This window comes from Callorhinus ursinus, unplaced genomic scaffold (genome assembly GCF_003265705.2).
Source record: "Callorhinus ursinus isolate GAN/ISIS: 27379988/994484 unplaced genomic scaffold, GSC_fseal_2.0 scaffold23, whole genome shotgun sequence".
NCBI classification, from domain to species: domain Eukaryota; kingdom Metazoa; phylum Chordata; class Mammalia; order Carnivora; family Otariidae; genus Callorhinus; species Callorhinus ursinus.
In genome coordinates, this window is record NW_027397085.1 from 20,219,851 (window position 1) to 20,242,253 (window position 22,403).

At 37.0% G+C, this 22,403-nt stretch overlaps 1 protein-coding gene across 1 annotated transcript in view; it reads right to left on the reverse strand.

Annotated features, from left to right (window-relative positions):
* Positions 1-22,403, reverse strand: part of MTREX (Mtr4 exosome RNA helicase) — a 113,619-nt gene that overhangs the window by 23,788 nt on the left and 67,428 nt on the right. The window contains exons 19-21 of the mRNA XM_025892450.2: positions 21,522-21,650; positions 1,833-1,943; positions 382-570 (exon numbers count right to left, since the gene is read on the reverse strand). Of these exons, the coding sequence (XP_025748235.1) occupies positions 382-570; positions 1,833-1,943; positions 21,522-21,650 (429 nt within the window). The remainder of the gene's footprint in view (positions 1-381; positions 571-1,832; positions 1,944-21,521; positions 21,651-22,403) is intronic.

Below are 22,403 nucleotides of genomic sequence, written 5' to 3' on the forward strand. Positions count from 1 at the left end.
TACGAAGTGACTGCTAATTGGTATGAGGTTTCTTTTTGGTGTGATGGAAATGCTCTGGAATTGGGACAGTGGTATGGTTGCAGTCATCTGTGAATATGCTACAAACCATTGAATTGTACACTTTAAAAAGGGTGAATCTAATGCTACATGAATTATATTACATTAAAAAAACTGAAGAAAAGCCATCAAATACCAAATTATAATAAAATGGTTTTTATCTTATCTTGCTGGTAAGAATTGATGGTCTCCTGAAAAGATAGGTAGATATTTCCCTGTTTTAGCTGATGAAAACAATAGGAAAGGAAAATAAAAAAACACATATTCATTAATTTAGTGACATACATAGAATTTTATGATTAAAAAAATAAGTTTCTGCCATACCTGTGCTTTTTTTTCACAAAGCGTATACACAGTTTCCAAATTCGGATCATTGTGAAGTGGATGAGAATACATTCTATGCTCAAAAGCCTCTACTTTCTGGATAACTTTTTTCAGCCCTTGATCTTGAATGCCCATATCATCAATAGGATCTAATAAAGGAACACCATCAGGAAAACGTTTCTGAACTTCCTAAAACAAAAAATTTAAAATTAATTTTTTCATTTTAGACAAGATTAGTTAAGACTAAATAAATATTTCCTTCTATGTTTTTCTATGCACAAAGACAGAAACATGGCCTTAAAAATACACTTAAATTGGAGCACAATTTTTCATTGCTTATGTTTTGAAAATTCCTTCTGAACTGCTGTACTATGATTTATTGATACAGGGATGTGTTAAATTAATAATTCTAGTATTTAGAATTCAACAGTTCTGAATGTGGCACAACTTACTGATAAATACATTATTACATATTTAGGTTGTTGTAACATCTTACTGTTATAAGTAATCCGGTGTTAAACAACCCAAGTGTAAACCGTTTTCAATTTTCTCATGATTTCCTTGGGGCTGATTCCTAGGGATGTACTACTGAATGTAAAGACATAAATTTTCTAAAGGGTTCCACATCCCTATCAATTTCTTTTTTTTACATGATTTAACTGTTAAATATAATGAGCATGTGAGTTCAGAGAAAGGAGAGCTCACTGTAGGCTGGTATCCCCCTGGGAGACTTTCAGGGTCTTGAATAGGCCTTAAAGGTAAAATAGGATTTGGTGAGTTAGGGATTTAAAAAAAAAAAAAAAAAGTTATCCACATAAAGATTCTGTAAAGCTGTCAAGAGAACTCTTCAATTCAGGAAGCCTGCCTATGGACCACAGCTTATTCCTACTCTAATGAAAGCATCCTGTTTTATCTATCTTTGTTGTCTCAAATTCTAGTATAGAGCCTTTGCCACATAGTAAATACTAATCCAAGTATTTATTGACTAAATAAATGACAAAATTCCTTTTTTCTTCCCCTACTGGAAAATAAAATTCTAGAATGTCATAATTTTTCCTACTGAAAGTAAAACTATTTCATTAATTTATTAACTACACTAAAAACTGGTTAAAAATCCTGGCATGTGATTTTATACATAAAATGTTTAATACAGTCTAGTTATTTTCACTCAACAAATAATAAAGCAAAACATATTTTGCATATAATAGCAGCCATGTTTTCCTCTGTGAAATCTCCTTTGGTAACTCACTTTGTTGGTATATTCAAGGAGTGGACAATCTACACAAAGATCTGTTATTATTTTTTACTAAAAAGAACTGCCACTGATGATAGTGTTTATACTTTTTTTTTAAAGAAAGCAATACATTTTAAAGCATTTAAGTTGTCTTGCTATAAATCCTATTTATATTCACATAAATTTATATTTAAATTTATAAAATTAACACATGTACCTGTATTGATTTTAAAACACTCTGTCTATTATCCACTGGTCGAAGGTCTTTAGGAATGTAAAGCCTAACACTGCTGATGGCAGACAAGAGGTGCACCAAAACTGGAACAACCTGCCAAGAAAAAGTTAAAGAACACCACAATTAAAACTGCACATCTTCAAACTCTGCCATTTCCTAAATTTAGCTTGTATCCTTAAAACGAAGCTGCATTTACAATTTGTGACACACCTAATAGTTGATAATAATCACTGTGGAAGCTTGTATCTTATTAGAAGTTATATTCCAAAAGTAAAAACTAATTCAACCTCTAAATAACAAGCAAATAAATGGTACCTAAACATAAGTTATTCCCGCAATACAGAATTCATTTTCATGTCCTTATTGGCACTTTTTGAATACCTTAAAGTGCAAGAGCACTACAAAGGAAGAAAAGACTCCTGGTTTAGCTTTAGATAGCCAAGTAAGGTTCACTGTAAGCTCTGGATGGGCCAGAATGAAGGGCGGATGAAACAAAGTATTTCAACCAGAGGAAATAGTACACTCCGTTAGACATAATAAAGAATCACCTATCTTCAAACTAACTTTCATGCTTTCTCCTGAGAAGAATACCCTTCCCTCACCATCAAACATGACATTTTGCTTCCTTTAAATTCAGAGGGCATCTGTACACTGAGAAGTTAACACTTCTCCAAATTCATCTGTCTATTGGTCTCTCATGGCTACCTTTAGTGCGATCACTACTGAAAAAACAACTGTCACTGGCTTGCTGGTAATAAATATATTTCTAGTGTTCTATTGAACAAAATGGTATAGCAGCTGAGCAGTTTCTACAGTCACGGCTGCCTGGGTTTGAACTCAGTCCTGCTAGTTTTGTGACTCTGAGGAAGTCTCCTCATCTTTTTAATTAATTCTCCCCGTTTTAAAAATGGAGATGAAATTATATCTATCTTATTAATCTGTTTTGAGAATTAAATGAAACAATGCATATAAAATACTTTAAAATAGTGCCTTAACACCTTCAAAAAATGTTATTTTGTATAATAAGCAAGTAAGTGTCAACAGATCTGTATATACCAAAACTAAAATATTAACACAGATCATACTCAATAACCAAAGAGAAAAGGTATTTGTTAAGTGTTAAGAAGTGAAAAAGAGGAATGAAAAAATAGAGAAAGCCATTTAAAGGAGACAATTACAACTTTGAAAACGACCCCAAAAATAATACAACAAACTATCCATTTTATTTTCTCAATTGTTAATACCTTGCCGTAAGTGCGTTTTTCTCTTTCCAGATAAGATTTTGGGGTTTTTGGAGGGAGTGTTTTTCTTTCTTTCTGCCTTCCTTGTTCCTCCTCTCATTTTAACCATTTGAAATTAATATGCAGATAACATGTCACTTTACCTTACCAGCAAATACATAAACATGCATCTTCTAAGAACAAGCACATTCTCCTGCATAACCACATTATATCATAAAAATTTAACAATAATACATTATCATCTAATATACAGTTCATATTCAAATTTCCCCAACTGGTTCACTCATGTCCTTTATAGCTACTACTACCACCACTACCACTTTCAAATCTAGGATCCAGCCAAGGGTCATTTATTGCATTTAGCTGTCAGGTCTCTTTAACCTTTTTAAATCCAGAATACTTTTGTTCTTATGGGATTGACATTTTCATATAATTTCAAAGTTAAAAGTTATAAGAATAGAACAAAGAGCTCCTATATACCTTTGTTCAGAGTCACCAATTATTTGCCCCATGTGCTTTTAACATTCTCTCTCCACATACAAACCACATCCACAGTACAAGTATTAAAAGAGGGAAATTTAATGTTGATACAATATTATCTATACTCTGTATTAAAATTTCACCTACTTCTCCAAAAATGTCTTTTATACCACCCTCCTTCTCTCCTACCACTCCATGTATCCAAAGCAGGATGAATTAAATTTAGTTGTCATAATTTTTTTTTAAAGATTTTATTTATTTGACAGAGAGAGACACAGCGAGAAAGGGAACACAAGCAGGGGAAGTGGGAGAGGGAGAAGCAGGCTTCCTGCTGAGCAGGGAGCCCAACATAGGATTCAATCCCAGGACTCTGGGATCATGACCTGAGCCCAAGGGAGAAGGTTAACGACTGAGCCACGCAGGTGCCCCTAGTTGTCATAATTCTTTATTCTACTTTAATCTGGGACAGTTCCTCAGTTTTTCTGTGCTGCTCAGGATACTGATGTTTTTGAATTAGCTAATTATTTTGTAGAATGCCTCTGAATTTGAGTTTGTCTCGTTATAAGGAATCATCAGATTCAAGGATGCATTTTTGGCAGAGACGATGTTTTTTTGTTCTTCCCATCCACTGATCAACATTACTGGTGATACTACCTCTTATCACTCAATTCAGGTGGTTACTGCTAGCATTCTCCACTGTAAACTTACTACTTTCCCCTTTACCATTAATAAGAAACTTATGCGGAGATTCATACTTTGTAAATATTCCATTCCTCACTAAACTTTCAACTCACAAGTTTTAGCATCCATGGATTATTCTTGCCTGAGTCCATCTGTGGTAGCTGCCTAACAGTGACTTTTCTAACATATTCATTCTTTCTATATTTTATTTGTCTATCTACTTACCTACCTACCTACCTAAGTATGGATTTGTGGATGCTTACTTTCATTTGATTATAAGCCTTTAATATAACTTTTATTCTCAAACTGTCAAATTCGTTTTTAAATAAGACATCATGAGGGCTAAAGTGGCTTTTGAATCACCAGTTTGTGATCCATGCAAATCCTAGATGCACTGTTTGAATGGAAAGAGAACACTGAAGTGAATGTACATAATCCAAAATGGCAGAAAAACTCAAAATAATTCACTTGGCTTTAGACAGGAAGTATATGCTTTGTGTACTTGAAGTTGAATTCATTTAGCACAAGTATCTGAGAATTCCTTTGAAAACAAAATAAACACCATATAGTGAAGACTTGATTCAGAAGCAAGACAGAAGCTGCTCAATTTCTAATGCTGTTTCCCTTAATAAACACTATCCAAAAATGGTCAACTCTCACATTAATGGCAAGAAAGACACTACAAAAGTCCTCCAACAAATGTCTCCTTAAGTACAAGGAAAGGAAGATCCTACGACTCCAGTTTTGTAAATAACAAGTTAATGCTTAAAAACCAACTGAACAGTTCTCATAGAATGATAAATCTCTACATACAGAGATCTAAAAACATAATATTTGCATAGTGTTCACGCAACTTTCTAACCCTGATAACTTTATAAAGTAACTTACAATTCAGGATCATGACACAAGATTGGTTTATATACATCCAAATAATCATGTGGGTAATTACTACAAACTTGTTCGAATACCAATAACAGGAATAGACCTTTCAAATCTTTTCAAGTTTGCCATAAATCAATTTCCCCTTTAAAAATAAGCAAATGATAAGGTAGATAGATAATAGGAGAAATCAGTAAGTTTAAGTGAATACATTCTAAATAAGTTTCAGGCAATGTCATTTCTTCAAATCAAGGCTATTAACTAAAATATGATTTTTGAACTTTTCATCCAGAAAAGATATTTTCTGAACCAAGTACATTTTAATCATGTCCAGGAAAAGTTATTTAAACTGATGTGTTTTATTAAATCTTAGATTTTTAAAAACTAAATGTGTGTCTTGATCTAATTTTCTTTCCAGAACTCTGGAAATTAACCAAAAGCTTGCAGCAATCTAAGAAGCATTTAAAAAGCTAAATTTGGTATCACACACTCCAAGTTAAAGGAAAGAAAATGACTATGGAAATCCCACTTCCTCCTCATATCTCATGCAAAGGAAGTCTGGTTCAAATCTACCCAGGCTACATAATAACTGCAGTTGAGAGATGAAATTTCCTTATACATTGTCTGTGGAATGATATCCCTGTGTCCAGGATTCCTATTCAAGATATTAATTTATAAAAGCAAACAATACATCTCTTAAGATATAGTCCTCTTTGTTGTATCTTTATCATTCAACCACAAATAACAGAACTTAAGAGTTCTTTTTAAAAAAGGGACATTTCAAGGTGCCTGGGTGGCTGAGTTTGTTGGGTGTCTGACTCTTGGTTTTGGCTCAGGTCATAATCTCAGGGTCCTGAGATCAAGCACCGTGGCAGGCTCCACGCTCAGCAGGGAGTCTGCTTGAGATTCTCCCTCCCTCTGCCCCTCCCCCCAATTTTTTTTTCTCTCTCTAATACATAAATGAATCTTTAAAAAACAAAAACAACAAAAAGGGATGTTTCATGCTCTGTGCATGTTGCTTCCATCGTTGGGAATGCAATTCTTGTCTGAAAATATTTCTACAAGTCAGGTGAATTTCTCGATACTTCTTTTATAAAATCTTTACTGATCTCCCCCCTCAAACACACTCTACCCCAGTTAGAGGATGCATTTTTGATGTTCCCCAACTGGAGCACAAACTATTCCCCCCGTTAAGCTGTAAACCCCTTGAAACCAGAGATGATATGATATATATACTTCATGCTAACACACCTCCCCTTAGTTCCCTGAAATAAGCTAAATAAAAAATGTTAAATGTCAATTATACCTCAATTTAAAAAATGTTACAGAACACACAGTTTGTCTAGGACCCAGTGACGTCTACACTGCAGAGACTATTAAAATGAGACAAATCTGATTATTAAGTACTATAAAGCTTCTTAGTATCTTTAAGTAAAATGGGCACAGCTGCTAGGCTTAATAAAATCTGGGCCTAAAAGCGAGACAGACAACAAACAGGTTTTCCTTAAAATGCTAACTCTAATGAATTAGTCATTAGATCATTTTCTTGGAAGAATCTAAGAATTCACTGTGAAAGAATGCCACGACTTATCATCAATGTCTGCCATGAGAAAAAGAATGTTGGCATGTGTGCCACATATTTGCCATTCCGAGTCGCAGTAACTTCAAAGGTCCCTTTGAGTACAATGACTATCTGCTAAATTGTGGTTGTTTTACTCTCATTTACAGTTAAGCAGTCAATTGTAAAATAATTTAACAAGATGCTGGAATTCTACAGAACAAATTTTAAGATTGAGGAATAGAAACCAAACATTAGCTGGGATTCAGAATAAGTAATTATACTTTTAATTATTATTTTAAAACATCTAATAATGAACAGTCTCCTTAAATACTGCTAATTCTGAATTTCACTGTCATCTGAACTAATCCAAAGCAGCAGCCTCTGACTCTGCTGTGGCAGATTTTAATTTCGATAAATCAAAGGTTATTATGACATACTGCATCACAATGACGTTTCCTAAAAATCTAGGAATATACCACATACTTAAAACAATGTTTTAAAATAGCAAAATTCCAGTATATCAGCTTTCAAATACTTATGTGGCATCTCAATAGTAAGATTTTACCTATAATTATTTTGTCTTAATTATTTAAAAAAACGGGGGGGTGTTCAAGAAATACAGGTGTCTCATGTAGCAAACTGAATGTTTTGCATTTAATTGAAAGCACAGGTAAATTGAGGAGCTTGGGAAGATGGCAGAGTAAGAGGATCCTGAGCTCATCTCCTGATGGACACATCAGGACTATAACTACATACAGAGCAATTCACTCTGAAAAGGGCCCGAAGACTAGCATAAAAGCTTTCCACAATAAAGATATAGAGAAAAGGCCAACTGAGAAGGGTAGAAGGGCACTGAGAAACATGGCTGGGAACCGAACCCCTCAGCAGGGTGACCCCCAAACAAGAGTATTATCTCAGCCACAGAGTTCCACCCTGAGGAGTCAAAGGATCAAATCCCACATCAGGCACCCCCGCCCTAGGGGCATGCATCAGGAAGACAAGCTCCCTATAACGTCTGGCTTTGAAAATCAGGGAAACTTAACTCCAGGAGAATTGGAGGGCTACAGGAACCTTAGAGTTCACTCCTAAAGTGCCAGTGTACTATATCATTCAGGCTGGAACCCAGAAGACAGGCAGCAGTTTGAAAAGTGTATGAGTTATAAGTGAAGATTTACTGACTAATTAATTTTAGGGTATGTGCCAGAAGGGCTGGAAGTGCAAGAACCTTCTCCAGGAGCAAAGTGCCATTTTTCTTTCCCTCCTATAGCCTACCTGACGTGATGCTTATGGAAGCCAGTTCTGACACTCTCCACTTACCCTGTTAGCACTGCTCACCCTGCTCTGGTGTTCCCCTGTGGATGTGACCCATCCAACCCACTTGCCCTGGCAGAAGCTCCTCCAAAGTGGCTCATGCCACACCATTCCACCAGGCAGCCTCAATTAGGACCTGCACCCACCCAGAACAACTACTGCCAACACAACTACTCAGCAGCAGTGGCTGAACTGGCACCCCGCCCACTGTATGACAATAGTTACAACTGCGCCTCTGAGCGAGCTGGTCTGGGGCCCGGTCCTGACCACCAGCTGTCCTGTAGCAGTCAGGGCTTAGCTACAACAGAAGGGTAAACAGGCCACCTAGGGGACACCCATGGATACCTGATTCTGGCAACTGGGGGTGCTGTGCTATAGGGCACCACAAAATATCTTCTATACAAGGCCACTACATTTAACATCAGGAGACACAGCTGACCTACCTAATAGACAGGAACAGAGTCAAACAAAATGAGAGACAGAGAAGTATGCTCCAAACGAAAGGACAAGACAAAACATAAGGAAAAGAACCAAACAAAATGGAGATAAGCAATCTACTTGATAAAGAATTATCTAAAGTAACGGTCATAAAGATGTTCACTGGACTTAAGAGTAGAATGGATAAACTAAGGGGCGCCTGGCTGGCTTAGCAGTTAGAGCATGTGACTCTTGATCTTGGGGTTGTAGGTTCAAGCCCCACTTTGGATGTAGAGATTAGTTAAAAACAAAAATATTAAAAAAGAAAAAAAGTACAGTGGACAAACTCAGTGAGAATTTCAACAAAGAGACAGAAAATATAAAATGAACCAATCAGAGCTGAAGAATACAATAACTGAAATGAAAAATACACCACATCAAATTAGAGAATGCAGAAGAATGGATCAGTGAGCTGGCAGATAGGGTAGTGGAAACACCCAAGATGAAGACAGGGGGAAAAAAAAAACCTTGAAAAATGAGAGTAAGTTATGGGACTTCTGGGATAAGATTAAGTGTACTAACATTCACATTATACTGTTCCCAGAGGAGACAAGAGAGAGAGAGAAAGCAGCAGAAAACTTATTGGAAGAAAAAATAGCTAAAAATGTCCCTAACCTGGGAAAGGAAACAGACATCAGGGTTTAGGAACCACAGAAAGCCACAAACAAGATGACCTCAAGGAGGTCCACACTAAGACAGACAAAAACTAAAATATCAAAATAATTAAGGATAAAAAAAGAGAATTTTAAAAGTGGCCTTGTATAGAAGACAAAAGCAACTAGCAACATACAAGAGAAACCCCACAAGGCTATCAGATTATTTTTCAGCAGAAACTTTGTAGGATAGAAGAAAGTGGCATGAAAGGAAAAAAACCAACAACCAAGAATACTATTTCCAGGAAGACCATGATTCAGAACTGAAGGAGAGATAGAGTTTCCCAAACAAACAACACCTTACAACCCTGAGTTCAAGACCTAAGCTGAGACCAAGAGTCAAACACTTAACCGACTTGAGCCAACCAATCATCCCAACAATTGTAAATTTATATGCATCCAACACAGCGGCGCTTACATATATAAAGCAAGTATTAAGAGACACAATGGGAGAAAGTGACAGTAATACAATAATAGTAGGAAATTTTAACATTTACATCAATAGATAGATCATCTAGAGAGAAAACCAATCAGGAAACAGTTGCTTTGAAAAACACATTAGACGAGGTAGACTAAACAGATATATACAAAATGTTCCATTCAAAAATAGCAGAATAATATAATTTTCAAGTGCACATGGAATATTTTCCAGGACAGATCATATCAGGCCACAAAACAAGTCTCAATAAATTTAAAAAGGCAGAAATCATAGCAAGCAACTTTTCCAACCACAATGGCATTAAAGTAAAAACATAAATACAAGGAGACCAAACAACATGTTACAAAACAATTGAGTCAACAAAAAAATCAAAGAGAAAAAAAAATACCTTGAGACAAATCAATATGGAAACACAATTCAAAATCTTTGGGATGCAGCTAAAGCAGTACTTAGAGGTAAGTTTATAGTGTGATACAGGCCTATCTCCAGAAACAAGAAAAATATCAAACAATCTAACCTTACACCTAAAGGAACTAGAAAAATAACAGGGACGCCTGGGTGGCTTAGTCAGTTGAGTGGCTGCCTTTGGCTCAGGTCATGATCTCCCAGGGTCCTGGGATCGAGCCCCGCATTGGGCTCCCTGCTCAGCAAAAGCCTGCTTCTCCTTCTCTCTCTGCCTGCTGCTCTGCCTGCTTGTGCTCGCTTTTTGTCAAATAAATTAAAATCTTAAAAAAATAAACAAAACCCAAAGTTAGGAGGAAAAAAAAAAAGGTCAGAGTGGAAATAAGTGAAAGAGAGTCTTTAAAAAACAATAGAGAAGACCAATAAAACTAAGAGCTGGTTCTTTGAAAAGATAAACAAAATCGATATACTTTTAGTCAGACTCATCAAGAACAAAGAGAGATGACTCAAATAAATGAAGTCAGAAATAAGACAGAAGTTACAAGCAATACCAAAAAATAACAGTAATAGAGTAGTCCAAAAAATTATATGCCAACAATTGGACAATATATAAGAAACAGATAAACTAGAAACAAACAATCTTCCAAGAGTGAATCAAGAATAGAAAATGTGAACAGACCAATTACTAGTACTGAAATTGAACTGATAATCACAGAACTCCAAACAAATGAAAGTCTAAGACTAAATGGCCTCACAGGTACATTATACCATTTAAATGAGAGTTAATATCTATTCTTTGTCAAATTATTTTAAAAAAATTGAAGAGAAAGGAATTCTATGAGGCCAGCATAATCAAAATTCTTAAAACACACGGAGACACTACAAAAAAAAGAAAATTACAAGCCTGTGTCTGTGATGAACACTGATGTAGAAATCCACAACAAAGTATTAGCAACTGACTTCAACAATACATTGAAAGTATCATTCACCATGATCAAGTGGGATTTGTTCCAGGAATGTAAGAATGGTTCAATATCCATAAATCACTCAACATGATACACTACATTTACAAAAGGAAGGATAAAAATCGTATCATTTCCACAGATGAAAAAAAGCACATAACAAAACACAACAGATCTGTTCATGATGATAATGCTCAACAAAACAGGTATAGAGGGAACATACTTCAACATAATACATATAACAAACCCAAGCTAATACCATTCTCAATGGTAAAAAGCTGAAAACTTTTCCTCTAAGATGAGGAAGAAGGCAAACATGACTATTCTTGCCATTTTTATTCAACATAGTATTGGAAATCCTAGCCACAGCAATCAGACATAAAAAAGAAATAAAAGGCATCCAAATTGGTAAGAAGTAAAACTGTCACCCTTTGCAAATGACACAGTATTATATATAGAAAGCCATTAAGACTCTACCAAAAATTGTTAGAATAAATTTACTGAAGTTGCAGCAGGATCAGTATTATCTGTTATGCTTCTGTACACTGATAACAAACTATAAAAAAGAGACATTAAGAAAACAATCCCATTTATAATTGCATCAAAAAGAATAAAACATCTAAGAATAAAGTTAACCAAAAAGGTGAAAAGTCCTGTACTCTGAAGACTGTAATACAATGATGAAAGAAACTGAAGATGACACAAAGAAAGGATAGATATACTATACTCAAGGACTAAAAGAATACTTTTAAAATGTCTATACCACTCGGGGCGTCTGGGTGGCTCAGTTGGTTAAATGTCTGCCTTCGGTTCAGGACATGATCCTGGGGTCCTCGGATGGAGCCCCGTGTGGGGCACCCTGCTCAGAACAGGCTCTGCTGCTCCCTCTCCCTCTGCCCCTCACCCTGCTTGTGCTGTCTCTCTCAAATAAATAAATAAAATCTTTTTAAAAAAAGTCTATACCACTCAAAACAATCTACAGATTTAATGCAATCCTTGTCAAAATACGAACAGTATTTTTCAAAGAACTAAAACACATAATCCTAAAATTTATGTAGAATCACAAAGATCTTGATGCAGAATCATCAAGCCAAATAGCCAAAGCAATCTTCAGAAAGAAAAAAGCTGGAGGTTAACACAACTGCAGATTTCAAACTATACTACAAAGTAGTAAGAATCAAAACAGTTATGGTACTGGCACAAAAGCAGATCAATGGAATAGAACAGAGAATCTAGAAATAAACCCACCATTATATGGTCAATTAATCTAAGAAAAATGAGGTAATAATGTACAATGTGGAAAAGAGAGTCTAAGCGACAAATGGTGCTGAGAAAACTGGACAGTCACATGCAAAAGAATTAAACTGCACTATTTTCCTAAACCATATAAAAAAAAAACCACCTCAAAATGGATTAAAGACCTAAATATAAGACCTGAAACTCCTAAAAGAAGGAGCATTTGGGTGGCTCAGGTGGTTAAGCGTCTGACTCCTGGTTTCAGCTCAAGTCATGAGATGGAGCCCCATGTCGGGCTCCATGCTGGGCACAGAGCCTGCTTAAGATTCTCTCTCCCTTTCTGTCCCTCCCCCACCCCTACTCACATTCTAGTAAAAACAAAAACAAAAAAAAAAAAAAAAAAACCTCCTAAAAAGAAAAGTAGTGTTGCATTAGCAATATTTTTTTTGGATCAGGCTCCTCAGGCAAAGGCAACAAAAACAAAAACAAACAAAAGGGTCTACATCAAACTATAAAACTTTTGCACAGCAAAGGACACCATCCACAAAATGAAAAGGAAACCTACTTGATGGGAGAAGGTATCTACAAATGATACAACTAATAAGAGGCTAAAAAAAAAAAAACTCATAAAACTAAACATACACACAAAATATGACTAAAAAATAGGCAGAGAACCTGAACAGACAAGCTTCCAAAGAAGATATTCAGATAGCAGACGCACACATGAAAAAATGCTCAGTATCAGGGAAGGAGCAAGATAGCGGAGGAGTAGGAGACCTGGATTTCGTCTGGTCCCGGGAATTCAGCTGGGTAGGGATTAAACAATTCTGAACACCTACGAACTCAACAGAAGATCGAAGATAAGAATAGCAACAACACTCTGAACAGAAAAGCGACCACCTTCTCTGGAAGGTAGGACGTGCGGAGAAGCGAATCCCAGGCGATATTCGGGAAGACAGACGGCGGGGGAGGGGGCCTCCGTTAACCGGTAAAGCTGGGGGGGAGCAAAAAATCGGAACTTTTAGAGGTCTGCTCCGCCGAGGGATGTCACTCCAGTGACTAAGCGGGGGTGGAACCCTCTCCGGGACACTGTGGTCTCAGGACCCTCGGGGTCACAGGAAGACCGGGGATGCCTGAATGGGGCAGAGCTCCCAGGTATCAGAGCGGGGAAGCCGGCTGCAGAGACTGAGCCGAGGAGCGGGCTCTCAGCTCGGGGTTGCCATAAACCGTGATCCGCAGCACAGTCGGGCTACTGCTCCTCCAGCAGGGACCCAACAAGCGGCAGGTCCGGGAAGACTCCCCTTCCTCCCTCAGGGGGAGCGGCGCGGGAGCGCACCGCAGGGATCTGCTGGGTTTGGAAACTCCACATGGGGTCGTGAGCCAGAGATAGGAACGCTCGGTCACAGCTGGGTGATGACGGAGTGCAGCTGGAGACCAGGAAGATGGGAGTAATTGACTGATTTTCTCTGGGGGAGCATTAAGGAGCGGGACCCCAAGTTCTCGGCTCCTCCTGGGCGGAGACTGGGAGGCCACCATTTTCACTCTCGTCCTCCAAAGCTGTACAGAAAGCTTGCAGGCAACAAAAGCTCCCGAAAGCAAAACCGAGCAGATTACTTAGCCCGGATCGGCAAGGGCAGGGCAAGGGTGGGGCAATTCTGCCTCCGGCAAAGACATTTAGGAACCACGGCAACAGGCCACACCCTGAGATCACCAAGAACAGCCAGCCAAGACCAAGTTTACCGAACAATGTGAACGGCAGAACTCCAGCACTAGTGGAATACTAAACATAGAATTCATGGTTTTTTTCCCATGATTCCTTAGTCTTTCAAAGTTAATTTTTTTAAATGTTTTTTTTTATTTTTCTTTCTCCCTTTTTCAACCAACATCTTATCAATCCCTTTTTGAAAAAAAATCTTTTCTATTTTTCATTTTTAGAGTCATATTCGATCCCTTCATAGCAGTTACCCTATTTTTGGTATATATATATATATATATATATATATATATATATATATATATATACATAAGTTGTTCTCTCTTTAAAATTTTGGATACAGTTTCTTCTAACAGATCAAAATATACCCTAAATCTCTAGCGTATGGCTTTGTTCTAGTCTCCTGCCTGATCACATTCTCTCCCTTTTTTGTTTTTTTAATCCTCTTTTTTCTTTTCAACCAACTTAACAATTCCTTTTATAAAATCTTTTATATTTTCATCTTTACAGTCATCTTCCATCACTTCATCGTATTAACCCTTATTTTTGAACATTAAGTTTTTCTTTAAAATTTTGGGAGGCACTTTCTTCTAACAGACCAAAATGCACCCCAAAATCTAGCGTGTGGCACTAATCTATGCACCAGCCTGATCATATCTGATTATATTCTGTTTTGTTTGTTTTGGTTTGTTTGTCTTTTATCTTTTTTTCTTTTTTCTTTCTTTTCCTTTCTTTTCTCCCAGTTTGAGGTCTTTTCAGATTTGTTTACTATATATTTTCTGGAGACGTCGTTACCCTGTTAGCATTTTGTTCTCTCATTCATCTATTCTCCTCTAGACAAAATGATAAGATGGAAAAAATCACCTCAAAAAAAGAACAAGAGGCAGTACCGACCGCCAGGGACCTAATCACTATGAACATTAGTAAGATGTCAGAACTAGAGTTCAGAATCATGATTTTAAAGATACTAGCTGGGCTTGAAAAAAGCATGGAAGTTATTAGAGAAACCCTCTCTGGAGAAATAAAAGAATTAAAATCTAACCAAGTCAAAATCATAAAAGTTATTAATGAGGTACAATCAAAAATGGAGGCTCTAACTGCTAGGATAAATGAGGCAGAAAAGAGAATTAGAGATATAGAAGACCAAATGATGGAAAATAAAGAAGCTGAGAAAAAGAGAGAGAAACAACTACTGGATCACAAGGGCAGAATTTGAGAGATAAGTGATACCATAAGACGAAACACCATTAGAATACTTGGGATCCCAGAAGAAGAAGAAAGAGAGAGAGAGGGGCAGAAGGTATATTGGAGCAAATTATAGCAGAGAACTTCCCTAATGTGGGGAAGGAAACAGGCATCAAAATCCAGGAAGCACAGAGAACCTCTCCCAAAATCAATAAAAATAGGTCAACAACCTGACATCTAATAGTAAAACGTAGGAGTCTCAGAGACAGAGAAAATCCGGAAAGCAGCTCGGGAGAAGAGATCTGTAACCTACAATGGTAGAAACATTAGATTGGCAACAGACTATCCACAGAGACCTGGCAGGCCAGAAAGGACTGGCATGATATATTCAGAGCACTAAATGAGAAAAATATGCAGCCAAGAATCCTATATCCAGCTAGGCTGTCATTGAAAATAGAAGGAGAGATAAAAAGCTTCCAGGACAAACAAAAACTAAAGGAATTTGCAAACACGAAACCAGCCCTCCAAGAAATATTGAAAGGGGTCCTCTAAGCAAAGAGAGAGCCTAAAAGTAACAGACCAGAAAGGAACACAGACAATATAGAGTAACAGTCACCTTAAAGGCAATACAATGGCACTAAATTCATATCTTTCAATAGTTACCCTGAATGTAAATGGGCTACATGCCCCAGTCAAAAGACACAGAATATCAGACTGGATAAAAAATAAGACCCATCGATATGCTGTCTGCAAGAGACTCATTTTAGACCCAAAGACACCCCCACATTGAAAGTGAGGGGGTGGAAAACCATTTACCATGCTAATGGACACCAAAAGAAAGCTGGGGTGGCAATCCGTGTATCAGACAAACTAGATTTTAAATCAAAGACTGTTAATAAGAGATGAGGAAGGACCCTATATCCTACTTAAAGGGTATATCCAACAAGAAGACCTAACAACTGTAAATATCTATGCCTCTAACATGGGAGCAGCCAGTTATATAAGGCATTTAATAACAAAATCAAAGAATAACATACACAACAATACAGTAATAGTGGGGGACTCCAACACCCCCTCACTGAAATAGACAGATTATCTAAGCAAAAGATCAACAAGGAAATAAAGGCTTTAAATGACACAATGGACCAAATGGACTTCACAGATATATTCAGAACATTCCATCCCAAAGCAACAGAACACACATTCTTCTCTAATGCCCATGGAACATTCTCCAGAATTGATCACATCCTAGGTCACAAATCAGGTCTCAACCAGTACCAAAAGACTGGGATCATTCCCTGCATATTTTCAGACCACAATGCTTTGAAACTAGAACTCAATCACAAGAGGAAAGTCGGAAAGAACTCAAATACATGGAGGCTAAGGAGCATCCTATTAAAGAATGAATGGGTCAACCAGAAAATTAAAGAAGAATTAAAAAAATTCATGGAAACCAATGAAAATGAAAACACAACCGTTCAAAATCTTTGGGATGCAGCAAAGGCAGTCCTAAGAGGAAAGTATATAGCAATAAAAGCCTTTCTCAAGAAACAAGAAAGGTCTCAAATACACAACCTAACCCTACACCGAAAGGAGCTGGAGAAAGAACAGCAAATAAAGCCTAAACCCAGCAGGAGAAGAGAAATAATAAAGATCAGAGCAGAAATCAATGAAACAGAAACCAAAAGAACAGTAGAACAGATCAACGAAACTAGGAGCTGGTTCTTTGAAAGCATTAACAAGACTGATAAACCCCTGGGCAGACTTAGCAAAAGGAAAGAGAAATGACCCAAATAAACAAAATCATGAATGAAAAGAGGAGAGATCACAACCAACACCAAAGAAATACAAACAATTATAAGAACATATTATGAGCAACTATATGCCAGCAAATTAGACAATCTGGAAGAAATGGATGCATTCATAGAGATGTATCAACTACCAAAATTGAACCAGGAAGAAATAGAAAACCTGAACAGACCTATAACCACTAAGGAAACTGAAGCAGCAATCAAAAATCTCCCGACAAACAAAAGCCCAGCACCAGATGGCTTCCCAGGGGAATTCTACCAAACATTTAAAGAAGAATGAATACCTATTCTTCTGAAACTTTCCAAAAAAATAGAAATGGAAAGAAAACTTCCAAACTCGTTTTATGAGGCCACCATTATCTTGATCCCCAAACCAGACAAAGACCCCATCAAAAAGGAGAATTACAGACCAATATCCTTGATGAACATGGATGCAAAAATTCTCACCAAAATACTAGCCAATAGGATCCAACAGTACATTAAAAGGATTATTCACCAGGACCAAGTGGGATTTATCCCTGGGCTGCAAGGTTGGTTCAACATCCGCAAATCAATCAATGTGAACAAAGCATTTGACAAAGTACAGCATCCTTTCTCGATCAAAACTCTTCAGAGTATACGCATAGAGGGTACATACCTCAGTATGTACCAAGAGCCATCTATGAAAGCCATCTATGAAAGCCATCTATGAAAAACCCACAGCAAATATCATTGTCAATGGGGAAAAACTGAGAGCTTTCCCACTAAGGTCAGGAACACGGCAGGGATGTCCACTATCACCACTGCTATTCAACATAGTAACAGAAGCCCTAGCCACAGCAATCAGACAGCAAAAAGAAATAAAAGGCATCCAAATCGGCAAAGAAGAAGTCAAACTCTCACTCTTTGCAGATGATATGATACTGTATGTGAAAACCCAAAAGACTCCACCCCAAAACTGCTAGAACTCATACAGGAATTCAGTAAAGTGGCAGGATATAAAATCAATGCACAGGAATCAGTGGCATTCCTATTCACCAACAAGACAGAAGAAAGAGAAATTAAGGAGTCAATCCCATTTACAACTGCATCCAAAACCATAAGATACCTAGGAAAAAATCAAACCAAAGAGGCAAAGAATCTGTACTCAGAAAACTATAAAATCCTCATGAAAGAAATTGAGGAAGACAGAAAGAAATGGAAAATTGTTCCATGCTCATGGATTGAAAGAACAAATATTGTGATGATGTCAATGCTACCTAGAGCAATCTACACATTTAATACAATCCCTATCAAAATACCATCCACTTTTTTCAAAGAAATGGAACAAATTTAAAGTTTGTATGGAACCAGAAAAGACCCTGAATAGCCAGAGGAATGTTGAAAAAAAAGAAAAGCAAAGCTGGTGGCATCACAATTCCAGACTTCAAGCTCTAGTACAAAGCTGTCATCATCAAGACAGTATGGTACTGGCAGAAAGACAGATACATAGATCAATGGAACAGAGGAGAGAGCCCAGAAATGGACCCTCAACTCTATGGTCAACTAATCTTCGACAAAGCAGGAAAGAATGTCCAATGGAAAAAAGACAGTCTCTTCAACAAATGGTGATGGGAAAATCATACAGCCACATGCAGAAGAATGAAATTGGACCATTTCCTTACACCACACACAAAAATAGACTCCAAATGGTTGAAAGACCTCGGTGTGAGACAGGAGTCCATCAAAATCCTAGAGGAGAACACAGGCAGCTACCTCTTCGACCTCAGCTGCAGCAATTTCTTCCTAGAAACATCGCCAAAGGCAAGGGAAGCAGGAGCAAAAATGAACTCTTGGGACTTCATCAAGATAAAAAGCTTTTGCACAGCTAAAAAATCAGTCAACAAAACCAGAAGACAACCGACAGAATGGGAGAAGATATTTGCAAATGACATATCAGATAAAGGGCTAGAGTCCAAAATCTATAAAGAACTTCTTAAACTCAACACCCAAAGAACAAATGATCCAATCAAGAAATGGGCAGAAGACATGAACAGACATTTTTCCAAAGAAGACATCCAAATGGCCAACAGACACATGAAAAAGTGCTCAACATCACTCAGCGTCAGGGAAATCCAAATCAAAACCTCAATGAGATATCACCTCACACCCATCAGAATGGCTAAAATTAACAAGTCAGGAAATGACAGATGTTGGCGGGGATGTGGAGAAAAGGGAACCCTCCTACACTGTTGGTGGGAATGCAAGCTGGTGCAGCCACTCTGGAGAACAGTATGGAGGTTCCTCAGAAAGTTGAAAATAGAGCTACCATACAACCCAGCAATTTCACTACTGGGTATTTACCCCAAGGATACAAATGTAGGGATCCAAAGGGGTATGTGCACCCCAATGTTTATAGCAGCAACGTCCACAATAGCCAAACTGTGGAAAGAGCCAAGATGTCCATCCACAGATGAATGGATAAGGATATGTTATATATATACAATGGAATATTATGCAGCCATCAAAAGGAATAAAGTCTTGCCATTTGCAACGATGTGGATGGAACTGGAGGGTATTATGCTGAGTGAAATAAGTCAATCAGAAAAAGACATATATCATATGACCTCACTGATATGAGGAATTCTTAATCTCAGGAAACAAACGGAGGGTTACTGGAGTGGTGGGGGGTGGGAGGGGCGGGGTGGCTGGGTGACAGACATTGGGGAGGGTATATGCTATGGTGAGCGCTATGAATTGGGTAAGACTGTTGAATCACAGACCTGTACCTCTGAAACAAATAATACATTATATGTTAAAAAAAAAAAAAAGAAGAAGAAGATAGCAGGAAGGGAAGAACCAAAGAGGGGGGAATCGGAGGGGGAGATGAACCATGAGAGTATGGACTCTGAGAAACAAACTGAGGGTTCTAGAGGGGAGGGGGTGGGGGGATGGGTTAGCCTGGTTATGGGTATTAAAGAGGGCACGTATTGAATGAGCACTGGGTGTTATATGCCAATAATGAATCATGGAACACTACATCAAAAACTAATGATGTAATGTATGGTGATGAACATAATAAAAAAAATCATATTTGAAAAAAAAAAGATGCTCAGTGTCACTAATCATCAGGAAAATGCAAATCAAAACCACAGTGAAATATCACTACCCACCTCTAAGAATGCCTAGTATCACAAAGATAAGAAGTAAGTGTTGGTAAGGATGTGGAGAAAAGGGAACCCTCAGGCATTGAGAATGTAAATGGATACAGCCACTGTGGAAGACAATGTGGCAGCTCCTCAAAAATGAGCAATAGAAATATTATATGATCCAGTAATTCCACTTCTGGTTATCAACCCTAAAAAAATGAATACACTAATTTGAAAAGATATATGCACCCCTGTTTATCGCAGCATTATATACAACAGCCAAGATAGAGAAGCAATCTGTCCATTAACAGATGAATGGATAAAGAATATGTGTTACACACACACACACACACACACACACAGTAATATTATTCAGGCATAAAAAAGAATGAAATCTTGTCGTGTGCAATAATATGGATGGATGTGCAACAACATGGTTATTATGTTAAGTGAAATAAATCAGACAAAGATAAATACCTCATGATTTCACTTATATGTAAAAATCTAAAAAACAAAAGGAACAAACAAAAAAAACAAAAACACACTCATAAATACAGAGAACAAACTGGTGGTTGCCTGAGGGGAGGTGGGTGAGGTGAGAGATGAAACATGTGAAGAGGATTAACAGATACAAATTTCTAGTTATGAAACAGAAAGTCACAGGGATGACAAGTACAGCATAGGGAATTATAACCAATAATATTGTAATAACTCTGTACGGTGGCAGATGGTAACTACACTTATTGTGGTGAGCATTTCTTTCTGTTTTTATTGAGTTTTTTTTTTTTTTTTTTTAAAGATTTTTTTTATTCATTTGACAGAGAGAGACACAGGGAGAGAGGGAACACAAGCAGGGGAGTGGGAGAGGGAGAAGCAGGCTTCCCGCCGAGCAGGGAGCCCAATGCAGGGCTCATTCCCAGGACCCTGGGATCATGACCCAAGCCGAAGGCAGACGCTTCATGACTGAGCCACCCAGGTGCCCCTTTTTGAGCATTTGTAATATATATAAATGTTAGTTGCTGTGTTGTACCCCTCAGATTAATATAATGTTATATGTCAACTATACTTCAACTAAAATTCTGTTAAAAGCACATGTAAATTAAATGGTTACAACTAAGGAAACTTATGCAGGATTTTTAATTATCAAATTACTGCTTCAATATTTCATAGGAATGTACTAAACAGCATGGATGATGTAAAACTGCAAAGTTATTTCATCACAAAAATGATAAAACATCATTATAGTTCAAGTAAAATTCAACTTCATGTGAAAATTTATATTATTAAATTCTCTTTATCTTTCACTTCATCATTATTTACCTGACCACAATCTGATAACAGAAACAGAGCTTTAATCTCATTAATCACCCTTCTGATATTTTAGATGGCTTTAACATACCTTTAAAAGCCTTGAAATCTTCCCACTTAGAAATCAAGATAGTATGTTCATTATAATCATACTCAGGAAATCTAGTGATTATACATAATTCAAAAAGTATTTGAAATCTGAAGATGAAAAATAAAGTGCAAACCTGCATCTCTCCTTTCTCATCAGGTTTAGCTGGTTTTGCAGCCTCAGTAGCTGAATTTTTCAAACTTTCTTTGCTACAGCGCAGGAGTACTTCAACTACATATAAAGGATCCAGTTCACCAGAATTAGGCTAGAAGAAAATAAGATAAAAGAAGCTCATTATTAAATACTGGCCCACAAATTTTAAGTTCCATTGGTACAGGGACTATGTTCTCAGCATTTAGCATTATGAATGGCACATACTGCACAGTAAATGTTTATTTCATGAAATGAAGGCTGTCCTTCATCTTTCAACATGCTCCACTGGATGAGAAAACACAGAAATTACTTGATACTTATGAATTCAGATGAGACTGTGTGTGTGTGTTCAGGGTGGTATGACTGTAGACTTGATACTTATGAATTTAAATAGTATGAGCTGTCCTCCCTCTGCCCATTTCCCGGCTCACACACTCTCTCTCTAAAATAAATCTTAAATAAAAATAGTATGAGTCATTAATTGACATAAAATGCCATTTTAAGTTTCCAATGATAAGTTTATAATTTTAATATTATAATTAGAAAAAGAAACCATAAGAAATCAACAGTTTCAGAAAATAAAACTGTATCTTCAAATTATCCTAATTAAACATGAAAATTATACTGAACATAGATTATTGCCTAGTACACTGGCACCTCTATAATGTGGTTTTATATAATTTTATTAAAAAACTTTGGTCTTATATTCTCTAATAAAAATATAATTCTCAAGATCCAAGGATTAATTACATCTGTAATTTATGATAATTTGCTTGACAGCAGTATCTTTCAAACAGCAAAAAGATATTTTTCTTTGGTCTTTTTAATTCAATATTTGAGTGATCCTTTTGCATAAAATGATAAA